Source organism: Eleginops maclovinus, chromosome 18, assembly GCF_036324505.1.
Source record: "Eleginops maclovinus isolate JMC-PN-2008 ecotype Puerto Natales chromosome 18, JC_Emac_rtc_rv5, whole genome shotgun sequence".
In the NCBI taxonomy this organism is placed as follows: domain Eukaryota; kingdom Metazoa; phylum Chordata; class Actinopteri; order Perciformes; family Eleginopidae; genus Eleginops; species Eleginops maclovinus.
The window spans coordinates 25947164-25972610 of NC_086366.1; the positions used below are offsets into that span (position 1 = coordinate 25947164).

At 41.6% G+C, this 25447-nt stretch overlaps 3 protein-coding genes across 3 annotated transcripts; 2 read left to right on the forward strand and 1 right to left on the reverse strand.

Annotated features, from left to right (window-relative positions):
• Window positions 1-5440: 5440 nt before the first annotated feature.
• On the reverse strand, window positions 5441-10410 carry polr1g (RNA polymerase I subunit G). The gene is made up of 3 exons (XM_063907039.1): window positions 9091-10410; window positions 8100-8244; window positions 5441-6906 (listed from the first exon to the last, which is right to left on the reverse strand). The coding sequence occupies exons 1-3, from the start codon at window positions 9164-9166 to the stop codon at window positions 6141-6143; spliced, it is 987 nt and encodes a 328-aa protein (XP_063763109.1). The 5' UTR covers window positions 9167-10410; the 3' UTR covers window positions 5441-6140.
• On the forward strand, window positions 9402-13919 carry irf2bp1 (interferon regulatory factor 2 binding protein 1). The gene is made up of 3 exons (XM_063907038.1): window positions 9402-10692; window positions 10918-11239; window positions 11573-13919. Exons 1-2 carry the CDS (start codon window positions 9680-9682, stop codon window positions 11192-11194), a joined length of 1290 nt encoding a protein of 429 aa, XP_063763108.1. The 5' UTR covers window positions 9402-9679; the 3' UTR covers window positions 11195-11239; window positions 11573-13919.
• A 6716-nt stretch (window positions 13920-20635) lies between these two features.
• On the forward strand, window positions 20636-24980 carry foxa3 (forkhead box A3). The gene is made up of 2 exons (XM_063907782.1): window positions 20636-21051; window positions 22293-24980. Exons 1-2 carry the CDS (start codon window positions 20980-20982, stop codon window positions 23601-23603), a joined length of 1383 nt encoding a protein of 460 aa, XP_063763852.1. The 5' UTR covers window positions 20636-20979; the 3' UTR covers window positions 23604-24980.
• The last annotated feature ends 467 nt before the right edge of the window (window positions 24981-25447 follow it).

The following is a 25447-nucleotide window of genomic DNA, read 5'->3' on the forward strand; positions in this document are numbered from 1 at the left end:
CCTCATTGGATGAATCTTGGTGAGCTTCACTGTTTCAGAGGTCATAGTTCAGTCCAGGGAAAGAGAAAGTATCACATTATCAGAACCAAACTTTCGAACGGTATAAATACATGCATACGTTTAAAAAACTGAATTTATTTTGTAGCATTTTCATTTGACGATGCCTTTGCAAGGAAACAACTCACAGCATGCAGTGTAGCGCAAGACTGCCTGGTGTTTCACGGGGTTTGTCATTGCGGTCAGTTTATCCTGATTAGGATTCCTTCATCGCTCAGAATTTTTAACATCTCCTCCTCTCCAAAACAAATACACCTGGTGATTTCGACCCATAGTTAGCAGTTCAAATAGATGCTTCACAATAAAAATGTGCATTTCACAAGTTGACACAGGACAGATGGGCTACGAGCTAATGGCTAACGTTAGCTCAGCGTTTCTTTCCCTGAGATCTTAAGTTCCAGACTTAAGACGACAAAAAATTTAAGGAAGCTAAAATCAAAAACAACAAAAACTTAAAAAGAGTTTGGAAAAAATGTGGATTCAAACTAGATTAAAAATACATTTATGAAAACCACAACCTTCACACATGCTGAAACAGGGCCATTGCACAAAACCAAATGAAAAGGACTAAAAACTGTAATTTAAGTTACAGATTTCTCTACGTTTAAAAATGGGTGGACTCATCTGGAAAAGTGCAAAATTCAAAATCATATTATTAAAACATGTAACATATACCAGGCTTAAAGTAGCAGGCACCATTACCTTTTCACTCCTTCTCCCCTATCATTATTTCCACAGCAGGTGTTTGACTTTTAACCTACTGGTCACTTACTTGCTTCTCTAAAAATAACCTAATTATTTTTCTTCTAGTTTCGAAATAAATGTAGTGTGGTGACCAAGTGACAGCTTTTATCTGAAACAGGAAGCCAACCAGGACGTGCAGTGATCACTTTATTGGACAAAACGCTCTAGATGGACATACATTAATCTCCTGGACACAGAAGTAAACCCTACCTTAACATTAAACCACGTTTTCACAGCAAAATGTCATGATTGATACAATGGGGACTTGCTTTTTGTCCCCATAATAGTAATGTAACCAATGAATGTCCCCAAAACATTATCAATTAATACCCCCCCCCCACACACACACACACACACACACACACACACACACACACACACACACACACACACCCAACTCAGTCAGACTGATGCAACCTCAATGAAAGATGTAGACACTGCATAACTGCATGTTGGGTGCATATCATGCATAAATGTTCATCTGCTATACAGAGCTGGCCAGCTCATACATTTTCTTCACTACAGAAAATAAGGGTTGGTTGTCATTTTTTTATTTGAACCCCCCCCCCCCCCACACACACACACACACACACACACACACACACACACACACACACACACACACACACACACACACACACACACACACACACACACACACACACACACACACACACACACACACACACACACACACACACACACACACACACACACACACACACACACACACACACACACATCCAGCACCAGACACTTTTTTTCTACTAGGGTGCTATGGACAGTCATTAGCACACAGCAGCACTGCACTAATTGTACACTGTTGTAATACATTCATATATTCATCTGTTTATTTGTATTCTTGGAGATGGTGAGAAATGGCATTTTGTTCTCCGTGTTTGTATCACACTCAAAGAGAACTTGACATAAAGTAGACTTTGACTCTGACTAATGACCAACATACTGTAGAGCAGCCCTGTAGTCAGCTGGGTTTTATGAACGCCAGCTCTTCAGTGGCAGGTGTGGCGACTTATCATAGTATTTCAGCCCCAATGCCTGAAGCCTCTCATCGCAAGACTAATTCCAAATGAGAATGCAATTAGAGCTTTGATTCTATGCCTGGATACATGTATGTGTGCTCAAAATTCTCATGGGCTTTTGAATTGAGCTTTTTTTCAGTGTTTTGTTGAATATTTTCTTTTTGGTCCAGGTAGCCTTTATTAGAGAGAGATATTTAAAAGGGGGAGATAGAGGGGATGATAGGTGTAAAAGGACCCCAGGATTCAAACCTGTGTCCATTGCAGCAGTACATGAGTGGTAAGCTCTACCAAGCTTTCTTTTTTAAATTATGGTGCAGGGTATATCATTTATACATGGTTGTGTCTGAGAATCAATTCTAAAACACCTTTTTTTCAAATCAGCAAATCTCCTCCAGTCATCCAGCTTTGCGTTCTGTGTGTGCACTGAATAATAAATTGATGTGGTGTTCATTAACAGCCCTGTCTCTCTAAATGGGCAACAAACTAAGTGACTTGTGCTGAGATAAACCACACTTTTCCTGTCAGGACAGCCGTGATTGTTTGGGGGTTGAATTAAAATATCAAGCAATGACTGATTTTGTTCCCATTACTATTTCATAGCAAACGTTCTGATACTAGCTTGCACCAAGAAATGCAAGCTAACAAATGAACACACTTACAGAAAGGTTTATTTGCACAATAAGAAAACATAAATGCCAAATAAATATAGAATGAATCTATGTGCATTGCCATAAGCCTAGCTTACTCATTATAAAATTAAGTAAAATGATTTTTTTATGTACTGATCAGTAATTTCACACATTTCTTGACATATCTTGGTATTTATACCTCGACCTCACACAGATCCCACCCGTTGCATTGCCTAAAGTGTATATGTTGAGGACCATCTAAAAATTTCCCCTGCACTGAAAAATCTGAAACTCCACAAATTTCCTATTAAAGTTGAAAGCAATAATATGAAGTTGAAACTAATATTTGTTTTATTATTACTAAAGCTTAATATTATTGCTTTCAACTAACTTAAAACAACTTTAAAACTGTTGACATAATACATTTAATTAAATTCAAAGTTTTCTGGATATAATACAAATAGGGGTTATTTATGAGATCACATGGAAGCAAACCAATAGGAACTCACATGGAATTATATGTTTTGAAATAAGATATACTTGTAGTTTTTATGTGGTCTTACTGGTTTGAATCAAAGTGACAAGCACAATTATTTTTATAAAGAATGGGAAATAAATGTCATGTTGAAAATTTCATGAAAATCTATTTATTGTGCGGTCGAAGCGAGTATGTTAAGGAGATTTAGCCAACAAGGTATCATTTTTCAACTCACTGACTTTAAAATCAGGTACACACACACACACACACACACACACACACACACACACAAACACACACACACACACACACACTTTTTCAGTTATACAAGCATATGCACTCAAGCCTGCAGACCCTGGCTCTGAAGCACAGGCGGTCACACACACATTCAAAATACCTGTGAGGATACACAGAGATCTGGCATTAGATGTGACTCACGGGGAAACGCTTGATCCAACATCTGACATCTGTGGCTCTCTGCTGATGGCTGCCTGCGTCAAAAAACTACACACCATCATGGTTAGACATTGCGCAATTCAGTGAGGCGAAAACTAGTTTAAAAATGATCGTATATACACTTTTGTTCATTTTGTGTCTGGTTAAAACTAGTAAGGCTAAAGATGGGAGAATTACTCAGATCTTGGTAAAAGCAGAAGTAGAGTGTAGGAATACTTACACAAAATAAGCAAAATGTTCTTCCAGTGAAAGTAGAAAGTACTCTCATCTAAATGTACTTAAAGTAGCGACAGTAAAAGTAGTCATTGTCTGATTGGTCCATTTCAGAATAATATCTCTGATATGTTTTATAATGATTGATCATTAAAGTGTTCTCAGAGCTGGTAAAGGTGCAGCTAGTTTGAATGGCTTTGTATACTGCAGGGTAGCTGCTGGATTTACTCCAGGTGAACTAAAGTCTGATTTAAGGGCTGATTATATTTACCATCATTAATCCAGATCTGTAAAGAAACTAAAGGGATTAAATGAATGTAGTGGAGTAGAAGTACAAAGTAGCAAAAAATTTAAATACTCAAGTAAAGTACACACTGAAAAAACTGAAATGTTGACTTTAATTAAATGTATTATGTCAACAAATTACACAGAAGGTGTAGTTTATTATTATTATTAGGTTAGTTGAAAGCAATAATATGAAGTTGAACCTAATATTTGTAATATTATTGCTTTCAACTAACCTAATACAGTTCTGTGTAATTTGTTGACATAATACATCTAATTAAAGTCAACGTTTCAGTTTTTTCAGTGCAAGTCCCCCAGAATCGTCCTTAAGCACAGTACTTGAGTGAATTTACTTAGTTACTACACCTCTGAGTGAGGCTCGTAAAAAATAATGTGAATGCGCACATGAGGCTGGATCAATAAAGCCCTGCAGCATGTGCATGGGGTTACTACAGATGGTGAGAGTATGATAGCGCCAGAGGCGCCTGAGCTCATTAAGAAACAGGACCATACTCCGGTGCAGAGCAGGGAGAGGAGAGCATGGAGGGGGGAGGAGGGGAGGCGAGGATGCAGAGCCTGGACTGAGAATCTTCACCTGAGTGTCACTGAGATCATGATGCCGTCGGAAAAATGTAAAACAAATCTAAACTGTGCCTTTGTGTTGTGTGTCTGGACAGCAGCAGCAGATCTGTGTTGCATCAGTGAGAATAAATAGGAGCATGTCCGTAATGAGCTCAGAGGTTGTTCGGAGGCTGAAACAGGAACAGGTGGAGTGTGGCGCCATCTCCCTGTCGCTGCTGCTCTGGAGCATTCGCTTCAGTGGAATCTCTGCTGGCATAGAGACGCAGAGATTTATAGAGCTGGGATCAACCAATGTAGGTTTTTGGAGCCAGTATAGTGTGCTGACATGCAGGGTTATTTAAATATTTATTACAGCATGCCAACAGAATAAAGCCAGTGGTGGAAAGAAACTATTTAATCAGGTTCTGTACTTAAGTACTATTTTGACATATTTGTACTTTACTTGACTATTCTCATAAAGCTAGTTTATACTTTTACCCCAATACACATCAGAGGCAACTATTGTACTTTTTACTCCACTACATCTATTTTAACACTCATAGTTACTTTGCACAAATAAAGAGTGTATGATAAAACACATGCTGACATGCTATAATGTAGTACTCTGCTACCGGTACTTATCTACACAGCATTGCACATATTTAAATGGCACCACATTAACCAACCACACAACTAAAGTGTGAGGAAAATAAAGCACTTGTTCAACATTGAAGCATGTAAACATGTCATACTGGAGCAACAAAATACATATATGGACCTGAAAAGTAGCATAATAGGGGACCTTTAAGTAACATTTTGTAAATCAGGACTTGTACTTGTAATAGAGTATTTTAAGGCTAAATGTGTTCCAATAAACTTGGCCTACTGTATATCTTATCATATTAATAACTGGCTCTTCAATCATGAAATCTTGTAAATGTCTGCATACCCAACAGATTCTTTTAGTTTGACAAATGTAAACTATTTCCTTTTATTATGACACGAGTTCCACCAAAACGTTCAGATATTTTAAAATCTACAGAACTACTTTCCTTTTGTTGCACAATTTAGAAGCCAATTTCAGAGTTACAACCCGAGTTCAAGTTCCATTCCTCCGGGATGAAATCACTGCTCCAACAAGGCACCAGAGCAAAAAGTTGGAATGGTTGCACTGGACAAAAACACGAACAGGTTTTTTTCATTTACAATTCCTTTGATCATTTCTGGGGTTTTGAAACATGTGTTCTCCAATACATGCGACTAAAGAGTCCTCAGAAACGTTTGATAACATGTTATGACAGTGAATCTTATTCCGTGTTTGTGTCATCGCTGGTTTCCACCGCCTAAACGGCGATGATACCAGCCTGGATGTGAGCAGTATCCCATAAACTGGACAGACACTGGCAGAAAACGCAGAAGTTGTCCAAGGGTTCACTTTTTATTGCTATGTTCTCACAGATGGTTGTGGCTGCACACATTCTTTATGTGTAGAATATCCCTTTCTGAGCTTCAAATGAGAGGAACATTGGCCTTAGAGTCAATGAATCCCTGTCTTCTGAATGTCCTGCCAGCCTTATGTAATCTGTCAATACGCTGGAGTGAATTAGGACTAATGGCTCCCAGACTGGCTCAAAGGGTTAAACAAATAAACAAAACTAAACATTGAAAAACAACAGACTAGTCGTCATCTGTTTTGCTTCTCTTCTTCTTTTTCTTCTTCTTTCCGGAGCCCTCCACTGCATCACCATACAAAGTGTCCATAGGTTCAGATTTCACCTCCACCTTTACAGTCGCGCTGGGCTCCAAGCCCTCCTCCACTTCCTCTCGCTCCCTGTCCTTCTTTTTCTTCTTCTTTTTCCTCTTCTCCTCACCTTCCTGAAGGGGGAGCTCCGTCATGTCTTCCTGTATTTCATTGACAGGTTCCTCCTTTACAGCCCCCTCCGCCTCCTCCACACCCTCCGTCTTTATCCGCTTATCTTTCTTTTTCTTCTTCTTTTTCCGCCCTTCCTCGTCTTCCTCCTGCCATGTTTCTTCTGGAGGTCGCTTCACCAAGGGTTGGAGAGTTGCAGACAAGGGGCCGAATGTGGCTCCGTCTGCTTCGCTCTCTGCCACGCGGGTCAGCGTGGGGGTCTTGCTGCCGAACGGGTGGAACCGCTGCTTCAGCCCCGGGGGGATGGAGGGTGCAGGGGCCGCGGGGATGACCTGAGGGGCCTGGTTGGCGCTGCTGTCTCCGTAAGTCTCACACACGTTTAGCATGCCAGAAAAAGCGGGGCCTAAAACCACATCATGCGACGACTTCTTATCGCTGGTGAGCAGGCGCAGGTCTGAGGTGCCGTGGCTGGAGGCCAGGATGCTGAAGATCTGCTGCTTACTTCCTGTCTTAGCTCCAGTAGGAACCTTCAGGGACTGGAGACCTGAGAGGGGGACCTTCACGTCACTGAAACTGTAGGGAGAAGAGGCAAGGTCAGGCATCATTCACACAAAGCATGCTGGGAACCGTTTACACCAAACAACATTGATTTAATGACTTTTGGATTTTGGGGGGCACCTCTGATGCTTTAGCATAGAGCCCATCTACAGCCCCACCTGCTGGCCACAACACACACACACACACTGCCCCACTGTCAGTCTGACTTTTGTTATATACCGTGTATAAAATGTTAATAAAAACCCCTCTCTTTTTTTATAACGGGGTTTTATTTTTTACTTATATTCATTTCATTGTTTTGGCATTTAATTCAGGCAAATTTTAGAGGTGTCATTGTTCATGTTTTATTTTATTGTGATCGAGCTCCCTTTTATTTTTGTAACTACTTTTTGTTTATATTAATATGGTGTTTTTTCTGTTTGTTCTGTTAAGTAGGGGGCATCCTGCATGAAAGGTGTTATACAACATAAAGTTTTTATTATAATTATTATTAAGTCTTATTCTGCCACATTCATTTCTGAAGAGATAATTAAGATAAGGCTATGTAACTTTAGAATTGTTTAATTAATGATCAATGAATTGCAGAAACTGCCCCTCTGGTATGACTGGTAGTTTATGATAGCTAACAGAAGCAATTGCCATGTTATTAACAGTACTGAGTGACTTAAGTGACTGAATGACTTGTGTCCACTTTACCAGTTCTGGGTCCTCTGTCTCCAAGTCAATGTCTAGTGAATAAAACATGTAAATATCATAAACAATTATTGCCCCGGAGTATATTTTGTGCAATAACCAGATTACAATATAAAAATCTAATCATAAGCCTAAAAAATATGTCATCACTGCACCCCTCTGTGTTTACTTGTACATTTCCCCGTTGCGGGACACATTTCTGAAAAAGGATTTCTAATTCTGACCACTTATCTCTGTCCTGTTATCATGTTCATTTTAAATTATTGGTGCAATGTATGCAGCCTCAAAACTGTGAAAACAGAAGCAGTGATCCACTGTAAAAACCTATTTTGACCCTACAAATAATTATTATTCAGCTTGAGAGTTTATTTGGAAGCAGTTAGGTGTTAAATATATTCAAGCAAATGCTAAGGTTTGGATTAACAGCCAAATAAAGTGGACAGAGAGAACCTGCCTGTATATTTCCTATCCGCCAGAGATAAAGAAACCGTCGAAAATGGAAATATTTCACCTACCATTCTGGCTTAAAGCTGGCAGGAGCTTTAATGAGCCATAACTCATTGTTGTCTTTCTCCAGACTCTTTTTAAGAGTGCTGCTGCAGGGCTTATGGCTGAAAGACACAAAGTCAGCAGGACACTGGTACTCCTGCCTCTTCTTTTCTGTGGATCAAAACAGAAGGCCTTCATCATTTCAGCAATACCATGTCACAGAGCATTAGAAGCACACAGAGCAGCCATGTCCAAGAAGTTGGTAGCACTGTTTTCACTGGTTTAACTATTAGTTATCATCTAACTAAGAAGTTGGTAGCACTGTTTTCACTGGTTTAACTATTAGTTATCATCTAACTAAGAAGTTGGTAGCACTGTTTTCACTGGTTTAACTATTAGTTATCATCTAACTTGTGCATACTACCCCTATGAAACATGTTCTCTGGTGCCAAACAGTGATTTTATTTAACACACATTGTATAGGCTATAGGCTGGTAAGATTTAAATGGTATCTCCCTGTGACTTAAATTTTGGATTACACACTGCCAAGCATAATTTTGAATTAAAACTAAAATGTTTACTTAGACAGAGCTAAGATTCAAGATATGTTATTGTCACAGTATAACAGGGAGATGCACTGTACAGTGACATTCTTACGCTAAGCTCTCCACACCTTTAATATCAAAAAACTATGATATATGATTTTTAAAAAACTAGCATATGAGAACATTTACATTCATAATCTGACATACATTTAAGAAAATCCTCTCCCAGAATGAAAGTGCATGGTGTGCTGCATGCTAAACCTGAAACTGGCTACACTTTAAACATGCATATTTCTCTTGCAATGAATAAAACTAGTAGTGTTAACCCTGTATATCTGGGGCTGAGCCTCTCACAGCCTACTGTACTGTTTATTTACTTGCTTGCATTCTATTCCTCAGTGGAACTGCTAACATTAAGCTGAACTAAACATTAGCAACACCAGCTTTGTAAAACGGACATGTGAGAACTTACCGGTTTCTTTCGGCTTTACAGATGATACTGTGGTGTTACTGCCCTCATCCTCGCTTGAAGATATGTCTTTAGACATTTTTAGGTTTTCTAATAACCACAAACTGCTTCAATTATACCTTTTCTAAACCAAAACGCATGGCTACAGTGGACGCACATGTGTAGACGCCAGATGACCTCTGAACTTTAACTAGTTCACTTCCGTGCCAGTTTCTGATGTAGTTCTAAAACAAGCCACTGTACGTTAGTTAGCGTTAACAAAACTAGCCCAGAAAACTCAAACACCCAAAATGCACCTCGCAAGGTTACGTAACGCTTCAGCGCCCGTCGGGGAAGCAGTTGACAGCAGCAGACAAGAGCAGGCCGAAGTGGGTAAACAAAACAAACATATGAAAAAAAGAGCAAAGACAACCGAACACTTTGATGTAATTTTATATGCTTAGGATGTTTAATATTGTTTTTAAGCTGCTCGAATTCCGTTAAAGAAGAAATTCGTTAGCAGAGGGAGGGCGTGCACCTGCCAGAGCTAAATAGGTTAACCTAGCTAACGTGTGCTAGCAGCCTCTCAGGTTAGCAGACTAGCCTTCCAGCCATGTCGTCCCCCTCCTCCTCCCGGCGCCAGTGGTGCTACCTGTGCGACCTGCCGAAGATGCCGTGGACTGTGGTGTGGGACTTCAGCGAGGTGGTTTGCCGTGGCTGCGTGAACTACGAAGGAGCTAATCAGATAGAGTTCCTCATAGCGAGTGCCCGACAGCTGAAACGGACCCACGGGATGCAGGACGGTAACGTCAGGTCACCTGGTCCCTCGCCTAATAAACACAGCACATCTGGCAGAGGAGATGCGGATGGAGGCAGGCCCCTGCACATGGACCGCTTCGAAAGGGGAGGAAGAGGAGAAGTCACCGTGTCAGCTATTCGTGTCCCCCCCAACGGGCTGCACCGTGACGGCCAGCAACAACAAGAAGTACACCGTCAGAGCCCCAGCGGGAGCAGAAGACCCATGCTAGGCGCTACCATCAATCCTAACCTCGTAACTCAAAGTATCGCAGGGATTCCCCATGGGCTACTTGCGGGCATGACGGCTGGTCTGACCGCCAGGACAGCCCCAATGAGCAACCCCATGATCTTCCCAGCGCCGGTGCTGGCCGAGATGAGCCGCAGACAGCTGGGGATCGGGATGGGGATAGCCCCTTTCATCACTCCGGAGCTGGAGCGAGAGCTCAGTTCATCCCAGAACCAGTCCAAGAATCAGACGCAGATCCACAGTGCTGGTGCTGGCAGCAGCTCCAGCAAGAGTTCAGGCCTCCCTTCTTCTTCCTCGACCCCAGCTGGAAGTGTGAGCCAGACCAGCCCCAAGCCTGCCTCATCTCCAGCCAGGCAGCCACGCCCCCTAACCTCCAGGTCTGGAGTGGAACCCCTTGGTTCCAGCTCCTCAGCAGAGGCAGCCACCACGGCTGCAGCATTACCCCACAGTGGTGCCTCTGAGCTGGGATCAGCATCTGCCAGCAACAGCCATTCAACAGGAAACACGCTGTCGTGCACCCTGTGTCATGAGAGGCTGGAAGACACACACTTTGTACAGTGTCCATCAGTGCCCGGGCATAGGTTGGTTGTGTTTTCAGTTTTGTTTGTTTTTAAGGTTGCATATTGAAAAAGCGATTTCTTTAGTATGTTTCTATTTAAAAAAATATATACTTTGGTGGAGGCTGACTTCTAATTTAAGACTGCTTTGTTATTTCTTATTACAATAAGCTACTGAAATATGTCTGAGTGGATGTTATCTTTCACAGCAATGTGTAATAATGTCTTCTCTTACTTCAACAAATGTAGGTTCTGCTTCCCCTGCACCAGAGTGTACATCCAGAGCCGGCGGGGAGATGGGGAGGTGTACTGTCCTAGCGGCGAGCGCTGTCCGTTGGACACATCTCCCAACAGCCCCCCTTGGGCGTTCATGCAGGGAGAGGTCTCCACCATCCTGGGCTCTGGAGGAGCAGGAGCTGCATCAGCTGCTGCACCTGGAGCCGGGAACGGGCCAGGAGCTGGAGGCGGGCCCGGGAGCGGAGCTGCCAGCGGAGATGTCACTGTCAAAAAAGAAAGGGAGACGTGATGGTGATTTCCATGGAAACCAAGCCAGGACCTAACACAGCAACAGGCAGGTCCACAGACATCTGAGTGGCTGTAATCTGAGAGCAGTTTGCATAGTGAGGCAATTAAATTGGAAAGCAGATTATTTACTCCAATTGATTGGGAAATTGGAATAATAAATGAATACAAGGGTTTTAGAGAGGAAGATGTAGGAATGATAAAAACATTATTAGTCTGCATATATGTTGCATGACAACATCTCTTTCATTTAAGTGCTGTAACTGTATATATTTATTTATGTTCAACTAGATTTGGATAATCTAGACCACACTGCTTTGATGGTAGATGGTGTCACTTGATGTAAGTCTCTGTTTTATGTTTGCTTTTTGTTTCTCCACAGTCACAGCATACCACAAAGAGGTGTCTGCAATGGAGCTCTGAGAGATCCAGAAGAGACGCAGCACAGCTCACATAGCTGACATTCACAGGTCTCAACTCCAACTTACCCCACCCAATTCTATCAACTCTTCTATCAATTATCAGACCTGAAATTGCCTTTATGATGTAGTGGTGGAATCAGATATCAGGGCCAATCAGCAGTGGCTACTTTTTGTCGAGTTACTTGTGGTTGTGCCAGTTGAAACAACTGATCACGCCCACTTTAGCACTGCCAGCTAGCTACTGTTAGCAGCTGGAAATCAATGGGCTGAAGCAACACATAGTTTTCAACAGGAGTTTCTTAGAATCAACAAACCCTACAACTACAACTGTAATAACTCTAAAAATGGCTGTAATGACATTCAACATATTCTCACTACAAGTTGAATAAGCACCTTAAGAAATAACCAGTGCCAACAGGACTACTGAACTCTATATATCTAGCTAGTCACCAGTGTATTAATATATCATTATCATTGATTTTATCTGCTAACGCTAGCTAGCTTAGCAGCTCAAGGTAGCTTGTTAGCAGACCACATATAGCGATGTTTTTAGTTTCAAATGACCCTTCTTAAATTCACAGAGAGTAGCCATGGTCCACAGTTTTTTGCAAAAATACACTCAATATTAGCACAAGAAAGCACAAAAGCTTGTTCTGACAAATCCTACACAAATGCAGTACTAAAACAGCACCCAAGGTTGTTCTATTAATTTCTTTTTGATAATCAGATGTTTGCCGGCAGCATGCAGTGGAAACAAGTTAAAACCAGCCACGCCACTTTCTCAGCCAGCGCTCGATCTAAACTAAAAAAATTAGCATCTATGAATGCACGTGAACAACTGACATAAAATTGACAATGCTAATGAAATTGTACCTCAAATTTTAAAAACAGATGTATTATGTTTTATGACTGAATCTGTGTCCTGCCATACAACCTTTTTTTTCTAAAAAAATGTAAAAGAAATCTCCTCTAAAACGATATGAGATGTGGACAGAATGCCAGTAATGACATTTCTCTTTTTGTTTATTTTGTTTTTTATGTCGGCATTAAATAAAGCTGACTGACTCAGAGAAAGGAGAGTGTGTAGACCAGCCACAGAGTGTGTAACTGTATTTAAATGTTGCTTTCATAAAAGGTCCAGCCCAGCCTACGCTTTACCCCGAATGTATATGAAAGCTATCTATTGATAGGCGTAGGACTATGTTTTATACTAGAATGTTCATTGTTAGTATATCCTGTATAGATCTATATTAGTATGTGCAATCCTTAGTCCTAGTATATGCAAAAGTTTGTAATTAAAAATGATTGTTTATCATTTCTTAACCCTTTAGATTTTTAAAAGTTAGAATCCACCTAAAAGCAGAATTGTTGGTGTTCAACCCAACAATGCACACAAGACTTGCTGTCACATGACTACTATTTAAAGATATATGCTCATGGTTTAACTCGGCACATGGTGACATTAATCTTATCTTAATTAGAATAAATCACCGTCTTCAGAAGTGTGCTTTCCACTCATATCCTTAGAACCATTCGTGTGTGATCATACATACTGTAAATCTAATCTAGCCTTTTTTTGACAGAGTATGAACTAATATTGGATTTTTCATGAATTGAACAATCCAATATTAGTCACATTTTTCCCAAATTTGCTTTTTGGGGAATTCTTTCTTTATGCTCTATATGTACTCGACAGTACAGAAGCACAGACAAACCAAAGGTAACTGTACGCCCAAATTGATGTTTCTGGATGTAAATGTGTTGTGGAAATCTATATATATTGCTATATTTCTTGGCCAGGTCTTAACCGGTTTTCCTTCATCAAGCCGTTACAGTTTACAGGCCCACGTGGTCGACTGTACTAATGGGATTTCATAGTAAAAGTCTACGGTATGCAGCAAATACTTAAAGGCCTTTTTATATTGATCAGAGTATCCCACAGATCAGGTCGGTTGTAGAAAAAAATGTCTTTGAAGAATTTCAGTTGAATATGCACTGATACGTCATGCAATCCCTTGTTAAGTGCCTTTTTAAAATGTTTACCGTCTGTTTGTGTGTCTGGGAACCTCAGGGGAAGTGCAGTGGCTTTTTTTATTGTCTGATCAATGATTAACCTGTGTCCCTTCAGTTGCCATCAGACGGCTCTGCTTTGATCCGGAGCCTTTGTAAAGGGGCCAGCCATTCATTGTCCTGATACGGTCTCTCCTCATATCTCTTCCTTTCATTACGTGTCATCTTTAGATCTGTTGGCTTTATTGCAGCTTCATGTACAAAATAGAAACCAGGAATAAACGGGACGGAAACTTGTTCTTCTTTTCCTCTTTCTTGAGCCGAACCACTGAGATTTAATCCAGTTAAATACTCAGGACAACTTTCATCTAGATAATAATGTGCCATGACTTTATGATTTGACATAAATAATAGTTGATTACAAACTACTAACATATTATCCTCTGTTTGAGCTCTGTTTATTCTCCAAACACAAGCTCAGTATGATTTGTAATCTTGCATTGTTACCTGTGAGAAAACCTTGAATACATGGACCATAGTTACAATTGATTTTGGACACATAATATTTTTTAATGACATGAGGAAATTAGTTCAAGTATCTCTGGGTCTTGTTCTCGAGTGAGGGAACAATGGGGCGTGAGATGGGCCGGAGAATCGGAGCAGCGGGAGCGGTACTGCAGTCGCTTTACCGCACCGTTGTGAGGAAAAGAGAGCTGAGCCAGAAGGCAAAGCTCTCTGTCTACCGGGCCATCTTCGTTCCTACCCTCACCTATGATCATGAAGGATGGGTCATGACCGAAAGAACGAGATCGCGGATACAAGCGGCCGAAATGGGATTTCTCCACATGGTGGCTGGCATCTCCCTTAGGATAAGGTGAGAAGTTTAGGCATCCGGGAGGGACTCGGAGTAGAACCGCTGCTCCTTTGCGATGAAAGGAGCCAGTTGAGGTGGTTCGGGCACCTAATGATGATGCCGCCTGGGCGCCTCCCTAGGGAGGTGTTCCAGGCACATCCAGCTGGGAAGAGACCGAGGGGTAGACCTAGGACCAGGTGGAGGGATTATATCTATTCGCTGGCCTGGGAGCTCCTTGGAATCCCCCAGTCAGAGCTGGTTGATGTGGCCAGGGAAAGAGAAGTTTGGGGCTCTCTGATCGAGCTGACGGATAAGCGGGAGAAGATGGATGGATGGAAATGAGGATTGTGGGGCCGACAGAGCACTCAGAAAGTATTCAGATCTCTTCACTTTGATGATAACTTTGTTTGAATTCATTGTTGCTATCGTTTATCTAGTATCGAAACAGTATATTACATTTTTTTAAGTTATCAAAAAAGTCACGGAATAAACTTACACAACCCACATTGGAACCAGACAACCACACAAATAGCCAGAATACATATAAACTAATACAACAATGTTGGCATTAAAAAGAGTAAATGGCTAAAAATAGCAAAGCTGTGTATCACACATCAGGGACTTCAGCAAACAAATGGGAGATGTAAGGTTTAATAATTACTCCTGGGTAAGTTTCGCTTTAAAATGTTCCCTTTGTGTGCTTCCTCAAACCCCATCAGAACCATTGTCTCTGATAATAAGGGTCTGCTGTACAGGATATGGCGGTGAAACAGAAGTTTCAGAACAACCAAACCGGGCCAGAAGTGCATCAGGTTCAATCTGTAATTTATAAATGTTTCAATATCAAATAAAGTTATCCTGCGAACATGAACAAGAGCAGAAAATATAAACCAGTGCCTTTTGAAAAGTTAAGTGTTAAAAACTATCAATAAGAGGATATATTGTGTTAATATGTTATTTGGAATAAGGTAACTGTATTAGTTAATATGCTAAAATGGATCTTCTCCACACTTCCTCCGTCAACTGCACACCAGATGTTCTTCCGTGACCATACTCAAAGATGAGTTTTCCTTGTGTGCTGGCCTTTAACCCTGCTTTGCAAATCAAGCTGGTAAATATTCCAGAAAACAGTCACTTCTAAACAATAATGGAGATTGTATCACATATTAGTAGAATATGTGCTATTTTTTTATAGAACAAAAATAACATGATGACAAAGAAAAGCCCATGTGTGATATAAATCCTTGAGTGTTGAACGTGGTCCAGATGGCTTTCATCTGGTACATTTAACATGGTTTACTACAATTGAGAAGCAAGATGGCGCCGAGGATTGCTGCCGTGTCTCGAGCTCCTCAACAACTCCACATCTTAGTTTTAGAGGAACACTTATGTGAGAATGCTGTTCATTGACTACAGTTCAGCATTCAACACCATTGTGCCCTCCAAGCTCATCATTAAGCTCAGGGACCTCTGGCTCAACAGCGCCCTCTGTGACTGGATCATGAGCTTCCTAACGGGCAGATCCCAGGCAGTGCGGATGGGGAACATCACATCCTCCACCTTGACCCTCAACACCGGAGCCCCTCAGGGTTGTGTGCTCAGCCCTCTCCTCTACTCCCTGTTCACGCACGACTGCGTGGCCACACACAGCTCCAACACCATCATCAAGTTTGCTGACGACACGACCGTCATCGGCCTGATCACAGACGGAGAAGAGACGGCGTACAGAGAGGAGGTCAGAGCCCTGACATCTTGGTGCCAGGACAACAACCTCCATCTCAACGTCAGCAAAACAAAGGAGCTGATTGTGGACTACAGGAAGAGGCAGAGAGAGGCACACACACCCATCACCATCGACGGGACTCCTGTGGAGAGAGTCAGCAGCTTCAGGTTCCTCGGGGTAAACATCAGTGAGGACCTGACATGGACACATCACACCAGGGTCATATCCAAGACGGTTCGACAGCGGCTCTTCTTCCTCCGCAGGCTGCGGAAGTTCAACGTGGACTCCAGGATACTCTGCAACTTCTACAGGTGCACCATCGAGAGTATCCTGACTGGCTGCATCACCGCCTGGTATGGCAGTTGCACCACCCTCAACCGTAAGACTCTACAGAGGGTGGTGAAAACTGCTCAGCACATCACCAGGACGGAGCTGCCATCCATGGAGGACCTCTACACCCAGCGGTGTAGGAAGAAGGCCGGTAGGATATTAAAGGACCCCCATCACCCCAGCAACAATCTGTTCTGTCTGCTGCCGTCTGGCAGACGGTACCGCAGCATCCGGACCAAGACCACCAGACTCAGAGACAGTTTTATACCACAGGCTATAAGACTGCTGAACTCCTGAGCTCTGTGAATGTCTACTCACATCTGTTTATAGTACACACATACATATATATATATATATATATATATATATTATACACATCTGCCATACATATCTGTTTATAGTACACATATCTATATATTATACATATCTGCCATATACATCTGTTATACATAATATATGCATCTGTCCATACCTCCTCATTCAACAGTGTAAAGTATTTAAATACTCTCAATGTATTCCACATATGTATATATTTCACATCCTCAAATCTTTATTGTTGTTATTGTAAATATTCTTCTCTCTTTTTACACTATTTTATTTATCTTATTTACACCATGTATGTTGAGTTGTTGGAGGAGCATGGGATATAAGATTTTCATTGCCAACATATACATTGTATATGCTGTGCATATGGCCAATAAAACCTTGAACCTTGAACAAATGAAACCTCCAGGTGTGACAGTCACATGAAGTTCCTGCATACTGTCAGAGCATGCAGTGTCTGGGTGATGACTTGCATTTCAGTTCATTTACTTTACCTTTGTGTTGTGTCTTTCCATCATTGTTTTTGGTCCTGGTTTACTTCTTTATTCATTATATTATAAAAAAGCATCACCCTAAGGCAACTTCATTCTAAGTCATTAAGTTAAGACTTATCTTTTTGGTCCATATACCTAATTTACACTAAATGAAAGCTAGGTTTTAGGGTTTAAAAAGGTATAATGTTGAATTATTTTAACTAAACTCAGAGGAACATATGTTGATAGATTAACACAGACTGATATAGGTCAAATTTTAGTCAGTTAATGTGTTGAAACCATTACTAATATTTAATAGCAGCACATAATGACACAAAAAAACATGTTCATGTATTTATTGGAAATGATTATTTTGTGACAGTCATTTTGTTTAAAAATCACCTTATTTAATTTCGATGCAAAAATATTTAGTAACAGGCCGAATTTGATCCGAGGATATAACTTTTCAGTGTTTCCAGACTTGGATAAAAACCTTCTGCAGGAACTATTTTCTGCACGTCTTCTGGCCACCAGATGGCGCTTTTGTGTTGATTCTGCCTGAAAGGACAGTATGTCTGGCACCACGTCATGAACTCTGACTCATAAAGCTGCTCATTTTATCATAAAGAAAAAGAAGGGGGGGGGGGTCGTTTAGGTATTCCTCCCCAGCGCCCAGCCGCCGTGCTCCTGTAGGCTGATCTGTCGTTTCCTCCATTAGCCCAGCTATTGTTAAAGCAATTATAGAGGTGTTAATGGACGGTGGAGGGCCCATTGGCATGAAAAGCGGCCCGCAGAGAGGATGTGGCTAAATGTGTGTTGGAGAACATGGAGGACTTTAAACGAGCATTAGCTACATGACAGCTTGATGAGTCATGGCCGAGATACAGACATCATCCCTCAGTGTGTGTGGGAAATACGCCCGGATAAATAAACATCCATCTGAACACATATAATACTGAGAAATAACAGACCATAATTTCCATCCTCCAGGTATTCTCTATAATCACCGGTAGTAGTAATTAGTGTATTCCAGGAGAGTAGAAAAATGTCCATCCAAATATATATTGATCTCGAACAACATAAATGTGAGGTTGTATTCGAAGTCCATGTCTTGATATTTCCCACAATGCAATGCCATGAAGGCAATGCATTTATCTTTATCTAAAGCTTTGATCTTCTGTGTTGGAGTTTTGTTTTATTATGCATTTTGGTTGAAGATCTGTTGGTTGCTGATATGGGATGCATTCTGCTGTCAGACTGGATAAAAACCTTAATATAAGCCAGAATAAATGTTTTGGAGCCATTAAAGCCCCTTTTTATTATTTAAGTGTTGTTAAAAGAAAATAATTAGCTTGAATCTTTCTTGTAATGTTTTAAATATATCCCATAAACCAAATCATATAACTACATGCACCTTAAAGCACAAGAGAATCCCTCTCTCTAATACTTAATATGATTCCTTTTATGATGATGATGATTAGAAGCTGGAAGTCACAGTTTACTAAGCATATGAGGGTCCACATGAAGAAAGCTCGTCTCCCTCAGGTTTAATTACATCATTACAGACACTGAGGTGTTAGCTCATTCCGCGTGTGAATCGATCTGACAGCGTTTTGCAAACAGGCCATAATCACTGAGTGATGGCATGCAGAGAATACCTGTGATTATACCTCAGCTGAAATATGAAGGCAGGGAACATGATGGGTCCCTGGCTGATCATTCGATGGTACATAATACGAACATCGTCTTGTGGTTGATTTGTAAATGCATTTAGAATTCCGTATTTTTTCCCGTGAAGGCAACACAATTGCATCAAGAGATGCACCAAACATGTTCATAACATTAAAACACTTGACAGATATAACATGTGCATCTGCGCGCTCATGTGCCTTCTTGTAATTTCTTATTTCCTCGGGATCTTTTCTCACAGTCTAATCCCGTCGCCCTCCCGCCTGCGCATCAATTACATGTCCATTGACTGGCCATTAGGCAGAGGCATTGACATTCACAGGCCTCCGTCTGCAGCCAGGCCGATGTGTATTCAACAACACAGGAGCCAGGCTCTATGCAATACAGGATCACATTATTTATTGTGATTCTTCTGTCGCGCCGCGAAGGCCTCTTTGGAGAGAAAAGTTCCCAGGGAAGAAGGTCACATTTCTCAGTCTCTCAGTGTGTGTGTGTGTGTGTGTGTGTGTGTGTGTGTGTGTGTGTGTGTGTGTGTGTGTGTGTGTGTGTGTGTGTGTGTGTGTGTGTGTGTGTGTGTGTGTGTGTGTGTGTGTGTGTGTGTGTGTACCTTTAAATGTTGATGCTGAGTTTACTTTATTGCAGTGGCACATGTGTGGCAGAATTCATCAGTATGGGAACGTTTATAAGTGTGAGAATTTAAGTGGTTCTCTGATTAGATCTCTGATGTTCTGATATTCAAATATTCCCTGACTATCAGGAACATATTTGACTATCTAACCCCAACACATGTAATACGTTTGGCGGTTGCTCCAATTAAACCCTCAAAGAACGCAACACATTCTTATTCAGATTCTAGGCAGGGTTCCGAAGTGATAGCCGAGGGAATTAACGACTTTAACGCCCCCCAACACACAAAACACAGACACGTCACGAAACAGACTCCCTACCCCAATAACGTAATTAAATATTGTATATATTTTTTCCAAAATCAAATTCAACATTATGTTGATTAAGTCGTATCATTTAACTTTCGGAATTGTAACTGTTTTTCCAAAGCTGCAGGGAAAAGTTAGTGTGTTATGGGTGGGAACAAAGCCCCATTTGCTCATTAGGGCAGATTATTTGATTGATCCTATTTATTGAACAAACAAATTATTTCATAACCGGTTTAGTTATTAACTTGAAACCATATTGATGGTGTGATATAATGCAATAATATTGCATTAAATAATGCAAGAGTATTTAATGATAACCATTTTTTAATGAACTTTTATGTTCTTTAATTAATGTGTTTATCTTTTTTTTTCGAACATTTTTTGGTATTTCTTTCATTTATTTATTTTTTGGAGCAAGTTCATTTTTGGTGTCATGTTGTCATTTTGAATGAAATGGAATTAAAATAAAATGTACAAAAACAGATTATAGGAAAGTCGCAAGTCCGGGTGGCCCCGCTGCAGCCGCCGGCCAATATACAGCACGCCAGGGGGCCACATCGGCCTTTTTGCGGGGCCCTTCCTGGATCCTAACACCGTATTGAAATGTCAGGAGCGGGGCGGACCCCTTCGGCTCCCTATAAGAGGAGGCGTTCAGGTCCCTCTGCCGTATTTGCGCGCTACACTTCCACCTGCACGCTGCGTCCCGAGGCCCCCGGACAGGAAGAAACGGGCCACAAGAACATCTGCAGACATAACAAGAATATGTTATGAAACAATGGATGCCTGACAAATAAGATATATTGACTCTACTATTCACAGGAGCAGAGCGTCACATCATCTGACTCTTTCTCTCACACAATTTGATCCCTCATCCCTTTTCCGCTTTTCTTGGAAAAAAAGGGAGAGATCCGTCTGCTTTGGGATTTTTTACCCAAGAAATCTTCAAATTTTGCAAAGGATTTTATATTTATTTTCTAGATAAAAGAACGCTCATAGAAACTTGATTCTCCTCCAAAGACTTGTGTTGGGGATGTTGAGCTCTGTGAAGATGGAAGCACATGATCTACCTGAGTGGAATACTTTCTACAGCGAGGCCAGCGAGGTAAAGACACGTTCACTTGTAAAAAAAAAGAGCAGCAATAACAATATGTTTTTATTTCCTTGAGTTCTTAACAGCGGCAGACATCTAAGGGTTTTATTGGCAGTGAAATAGAACACACCGTTTTATTAGCGCACTTTTGCAGCAATAATCTGTGCGTAAAACAGCTGGAATCCTTTAATAAATTATTTAAAAAATAAATAGAATTTACATTCGGATCGTACTACAAAGAACATATTATAGTTTTAGGCCTGCCATTGTAATTTAATACATTTTATTACATGTAATATCAAAACGTACATTTTCCCGGGGTTATAATAATAAAACATTTGAACAGGGAATGACTGTCAGAAGAGAAAGGCCACATTCGGACCAACAACAATGTATTATTCAGTAAAAAGACCATCGAACAAGAATGCACATTTTTTTCGCAAGCTAATTGTTGATTTGAAGTTTAAATTAAACGTAATTATTAATTAAAAAAAAAAAACTGAACTAAAACAATACGAGAAATTAGAGTTTTTTGCTCATCAAAAGAAGTTATTCTTTGGATTCCCCGCAGCCGCTGGAGTGTTGCAACAATTCAGGTGTAAATGTAAACAGACTTTTTTCTCACTGATTCAATTAGAGTTAATTCCATCAGCAGCTTCAGGTCTCACCTCGCCCTGATGAAATTAGCGAGAAGAAAGAGTATGATAATATTTAACCAGCGATCAGAGAGCGGGCCGAGAGACCTTCTGTCTGCCTGGGATTTAAAATACTTTAACTTTAGCCTACGTCAAACCAAAAAACACGGAATTATTCATCTTTGATAAAAATAATAATTTTTTTAAAATCACATTCCCCCACTTGAGTTTAAAAAGTAGTTTACTATTTTTTTCCATGGAAGCATTAGCGGAGGAGGCCGTCTGAAGGAGAGGCACCATGACGCGCTTTTTACGCATTTCAGGTTAACATCGCTGTGTGAAATCCATGTCCTCTCCGCACACTGAGAGCCTCATTGTGCATTGATAAGGAGTTGCTTTTTAAATGGAGAGTCAAAACGCGCTGCTTTCACATTCAAACATTTAAATGATCTCATTTCAATAACTAGCAGGGAATAGAATGGTGCGTAATTTGTTTTCTAAATCCAAAATAAATAAAAGACAGAGACACTTCTTTTTATTTTATCATTTCATTTAGGTATGTCATCTGTGTTTTATTTGTGATTAACCAGATGTTCTTGTGTTCCTCTCATCCTCCAGATGTATTCCCCTGCCAGCACCATGAACTCTGGTCTGGGCTCCATGGGCTCCATGGGCTCCATGAACAGCTACATCAACCTGAACCCAGCCACCGCCTCCCCCGCAGGCATGAACATGGCGTACCCAAACTCCAGCCTCAGCAGTTCCCCTCTCGCCTCCATGGGCTCCGGGCCCGGACACATGCCCCTCTCCCCTGTGGCTTCTTCCCTCAGCTCGGGCCCTCTACACCAGCTGGGCAGCGCGGCTCCCAGCTCCTTGTGCTCCTTGTCCCACTACCAGAACATGGGCCAGTCCATGAGCCAGCTGGGATACGCCTCCCCTGCGAGCCGGCCCGGGCCCAAGGAGATTCCCCCGAAGCCTTACCGGCGCTCCCTGACCCACGCCAAGCCACCATACTCCTACATCTCCCTCATCACCATGGCGATCCAGCAAAGCGGCAGCAAGATGCTCACCCTCAACGAGATCTACCAGTGGATCATGGAGCTGTTCCCCTACTACCGCGAGAACCAGCAGCGCTGGCAGAACTCCATCCGCCACTCGCTCTCTTTCAACGACTGCTTTGTGAAGGTGGCTCGCTCGCCAGACAAGCCGGGCAAGGGTTCCTACTGGACCCTGCACCCTCAGTCGGGGAACATGTTCGAGAATGGCTGCTACCTGAGGCGCCAAAAACGCTTCAAGATCGAGGAGAAGCTGGCAAAGAAACTGAAGAACCAAGAGGGGGGCTCGGGGAAGGGAGGCCACATTGGAGACCACCTGGGGGAGGATCACAGCCCCACAGGGGGATCAGAGGGCGCTGACTCCGCCCACTCAGACAACTCCCACCCGGGCTCTTCAGATGACCAGCCACACACCCGGAACTCCCTGGTTCCACTGGACTGCCCCTCACTGTCCTCCTCACACCTCCACAGCCCCCCCATCTCCCTGCCACCTTCCTCCTCCACCTCGTCCTCCCTGTCCCTCTCAGCCTCCACCTCCTCCAACCCACTCCTCCACTCCCAGTCTTTAGTGGGCGGCGGCGGCAACCTCCTGCCCAGCACCATGCAGCAGCACATTGACCTGCAGAGCGACGCCCTCAAGTCTCTAGACCCCCATTACAACTTCAACCACCCCTTCTCCATCACCAACCTCATGTCCAACGAACAGAAGATGGACCTCAAGTCCTACCAGGACCAGGTGATGGCCTACAACAACTACGCCAGCGGCTCTCCTGTGGGAGCCAAGCAGATCTACGACAGCCAGGGGCCGACCGCCATGGACTCAGGCGCTTACTACCAAACTCTGTACAGCCGCTCGGTGCTCAACGCCTCCTAATATGGACACTCACCCCCCCACATATCTGTCGAAGTGAGCCACGATGGAGACTTCTCTTTCCCTCTGCCTAAAATGGACACCCCAGCTCTCTTCATCTTCCTCTTTCTCTCCCTCTCTGGCTCCCATCCAGTGGCCTCGGTAGAGACTCACATCTAAAATGGCTGCCTTGTTTGAGGGACCAAAGAGCAGTTTTTTCTTTGCTTCGACCAGCTCTGCGGAACATGGAGACTGGTTGGTTACATGAAGGACAGAAAAGTTTACCTGGATGGTAGGAAGTCCTAATTGATGCAGACTTTGAGTCTGTGTGTCGATACAGAAGTCAGATCCTGTCTCTGCATGAGTAAACGGGGAAATTGGCTTTGTATAAAATGTAAATAGAGGTAATGTGGGGGAAAAAAGAATATTTGCATTTATTTATGAAGGGAAGAAATCTTAATATATCTTGTATAGCGCTCTGTTGACCAGTCATAACCTACAATAGGGTTTTTTTAAATCCAAAGACGGAGAGTTTCAGGTTACTGCTTCGGGCAGGTGTTACTGCAGTGGGAGACAACTTTTTGGTGTTACAGCATTTCATACGTCCATCATTTCTGTCCGGTTCATCAATGTAAATGAAGCTGATGAATTCTCTACCTTTTAAAATGGTTTGTTATTTTGGTTGATATGAAGAAGACCATTCTGTCCTCGATGGAGCACAGAGGAAACAGAAGCTAACCCTTCTGCAGCCAGAAGGCTCGAGGCAGAGTAACTGTGGTAAAGATTAAAAAACATGTCGTGTCAATGTTTTTGTTACCTAAAGGAGAGCATTAAACCCAAATACTTCTGCACAGACATTTGGAATAGCAGATAGCTGGTGCGGTGCATGGGGGAGTTCAGTCAGTTACTTAAACAGTCGGAGGGGAGGAGAGATGCACTATGGGAGGATTTACATACAGTACTTTGCACTATGGAACTCCCACTGGCCAGGTGGGCTGATAGTGTGTGTGTTTGTGTGTGTTACAACAATACTTAGGAACACCCCCCTACAATGTCAATGCATCAGCTCAATAGGATCTGTGTAACAATGTCAAAGAGTGTCAAATAACCCTCGCTGTCCAAAAAAAGTGCCTTTTCTTCAAATGACTACTGATCTGATCAGAGATCAATGTATGGACCATCTATTGAAGGATACACAGCAGAAGTTTCAGGTCACATGATGTCCTTTGTTCTTTTAGAGAGAAATGTCTTTTATTTAAGCTATGTTACTTTTCAAACTTTGGAAGTGTGCTGATATAATATATTGTTTTTTGTTGTTGTTGTTTCTGTTGGTTTAAATGTGATTTAAATGATTTATGTTTCATTTTTTCTTATTAAAAAGGCAAAAAATGTGGGAAGATATGGCGCTTGTGTTTTTTTCTTTCCATCAGTGTGTTTTCACAAGTGTATTTTTGGGCAATGGTTTATCACAAGCTTAGTTTGTTCCTTACCTTACTTTTATACAGCTCCGGAAAAAATGAAGAGACCACTCCAAATTGTTCTTAAATCTTTAGCTCTACATGTATGGCAGCCTTTCCAGTGTTTGTTGAATTTCAACACAGAGAAAAATTGTCAGTAATTTATAGAATACAATAAAAAGATACAAAAATGAATTCAAAGACATATCTATAAATAATAAAACAAGATAAAATGATAATGCTGAAGTGGTCTCTAAATATACATTTATATATAAAATAAAATAAAATCATAAAAAGATACTTTTAGGATTTCACATGTAAAATAAAGTAAGTATAGAAGTCCAAATATATGGCTGAATAATTGGCTTCTATTTAAAACAAATATTGTTTTGTCATCTTCTACAAATATTT

Coding starts and splice junctions, on each gene's coding strand:
- polr1g (XM_063907039.1), bottom strand. CDS start 9,166: ATGTCTAAAGACATATCTTCAAGCGAGGATGAGGGCAGTAACACCACA. Junction 8,245..9,090: donor TGTAAAGCCGAAAGAAACCG/GTAAGTTCTCAC, acceptor TTTGATCCACAG/AAAAGAAGAGGCAGGAGTAC. Junction 6,907..8,099: donor GCCAGCTTTAAGCCAGAATG/GTAGGTGAAATA, acceptor TTCTCCCTACAG/TTTCAGTGACGTGAAGGTCC.
- irf2bp1 (XM_063907038.1), top strand. CDS start 9,680: ATGTCGTCCCCCTCCTCCTCCCGGCGCCAGTGGTGCTACCTGTGCGAC. Junction 10,693..10,917: donor CCATCAGTGCCCGGGCATAG/GTTGGTTGTGTT, acceptor CAACAAATGTAG/GTTCTGCTTCCCCTGCACCA.
- foxa3 (XM_063907782.1), top strand. CDS start 20,980: ATGTTGAGCTCTGTGAAGATGGAAGCACATGATCTACCTGAGTGGAAT. Junction 21,052..22,292: donor TCTACAGCGAGGCCAGCGAG/GTAAAGACACGT, acceptor CTCATCCTCCAG/ATGTATTCCCCTGCCAGCAC.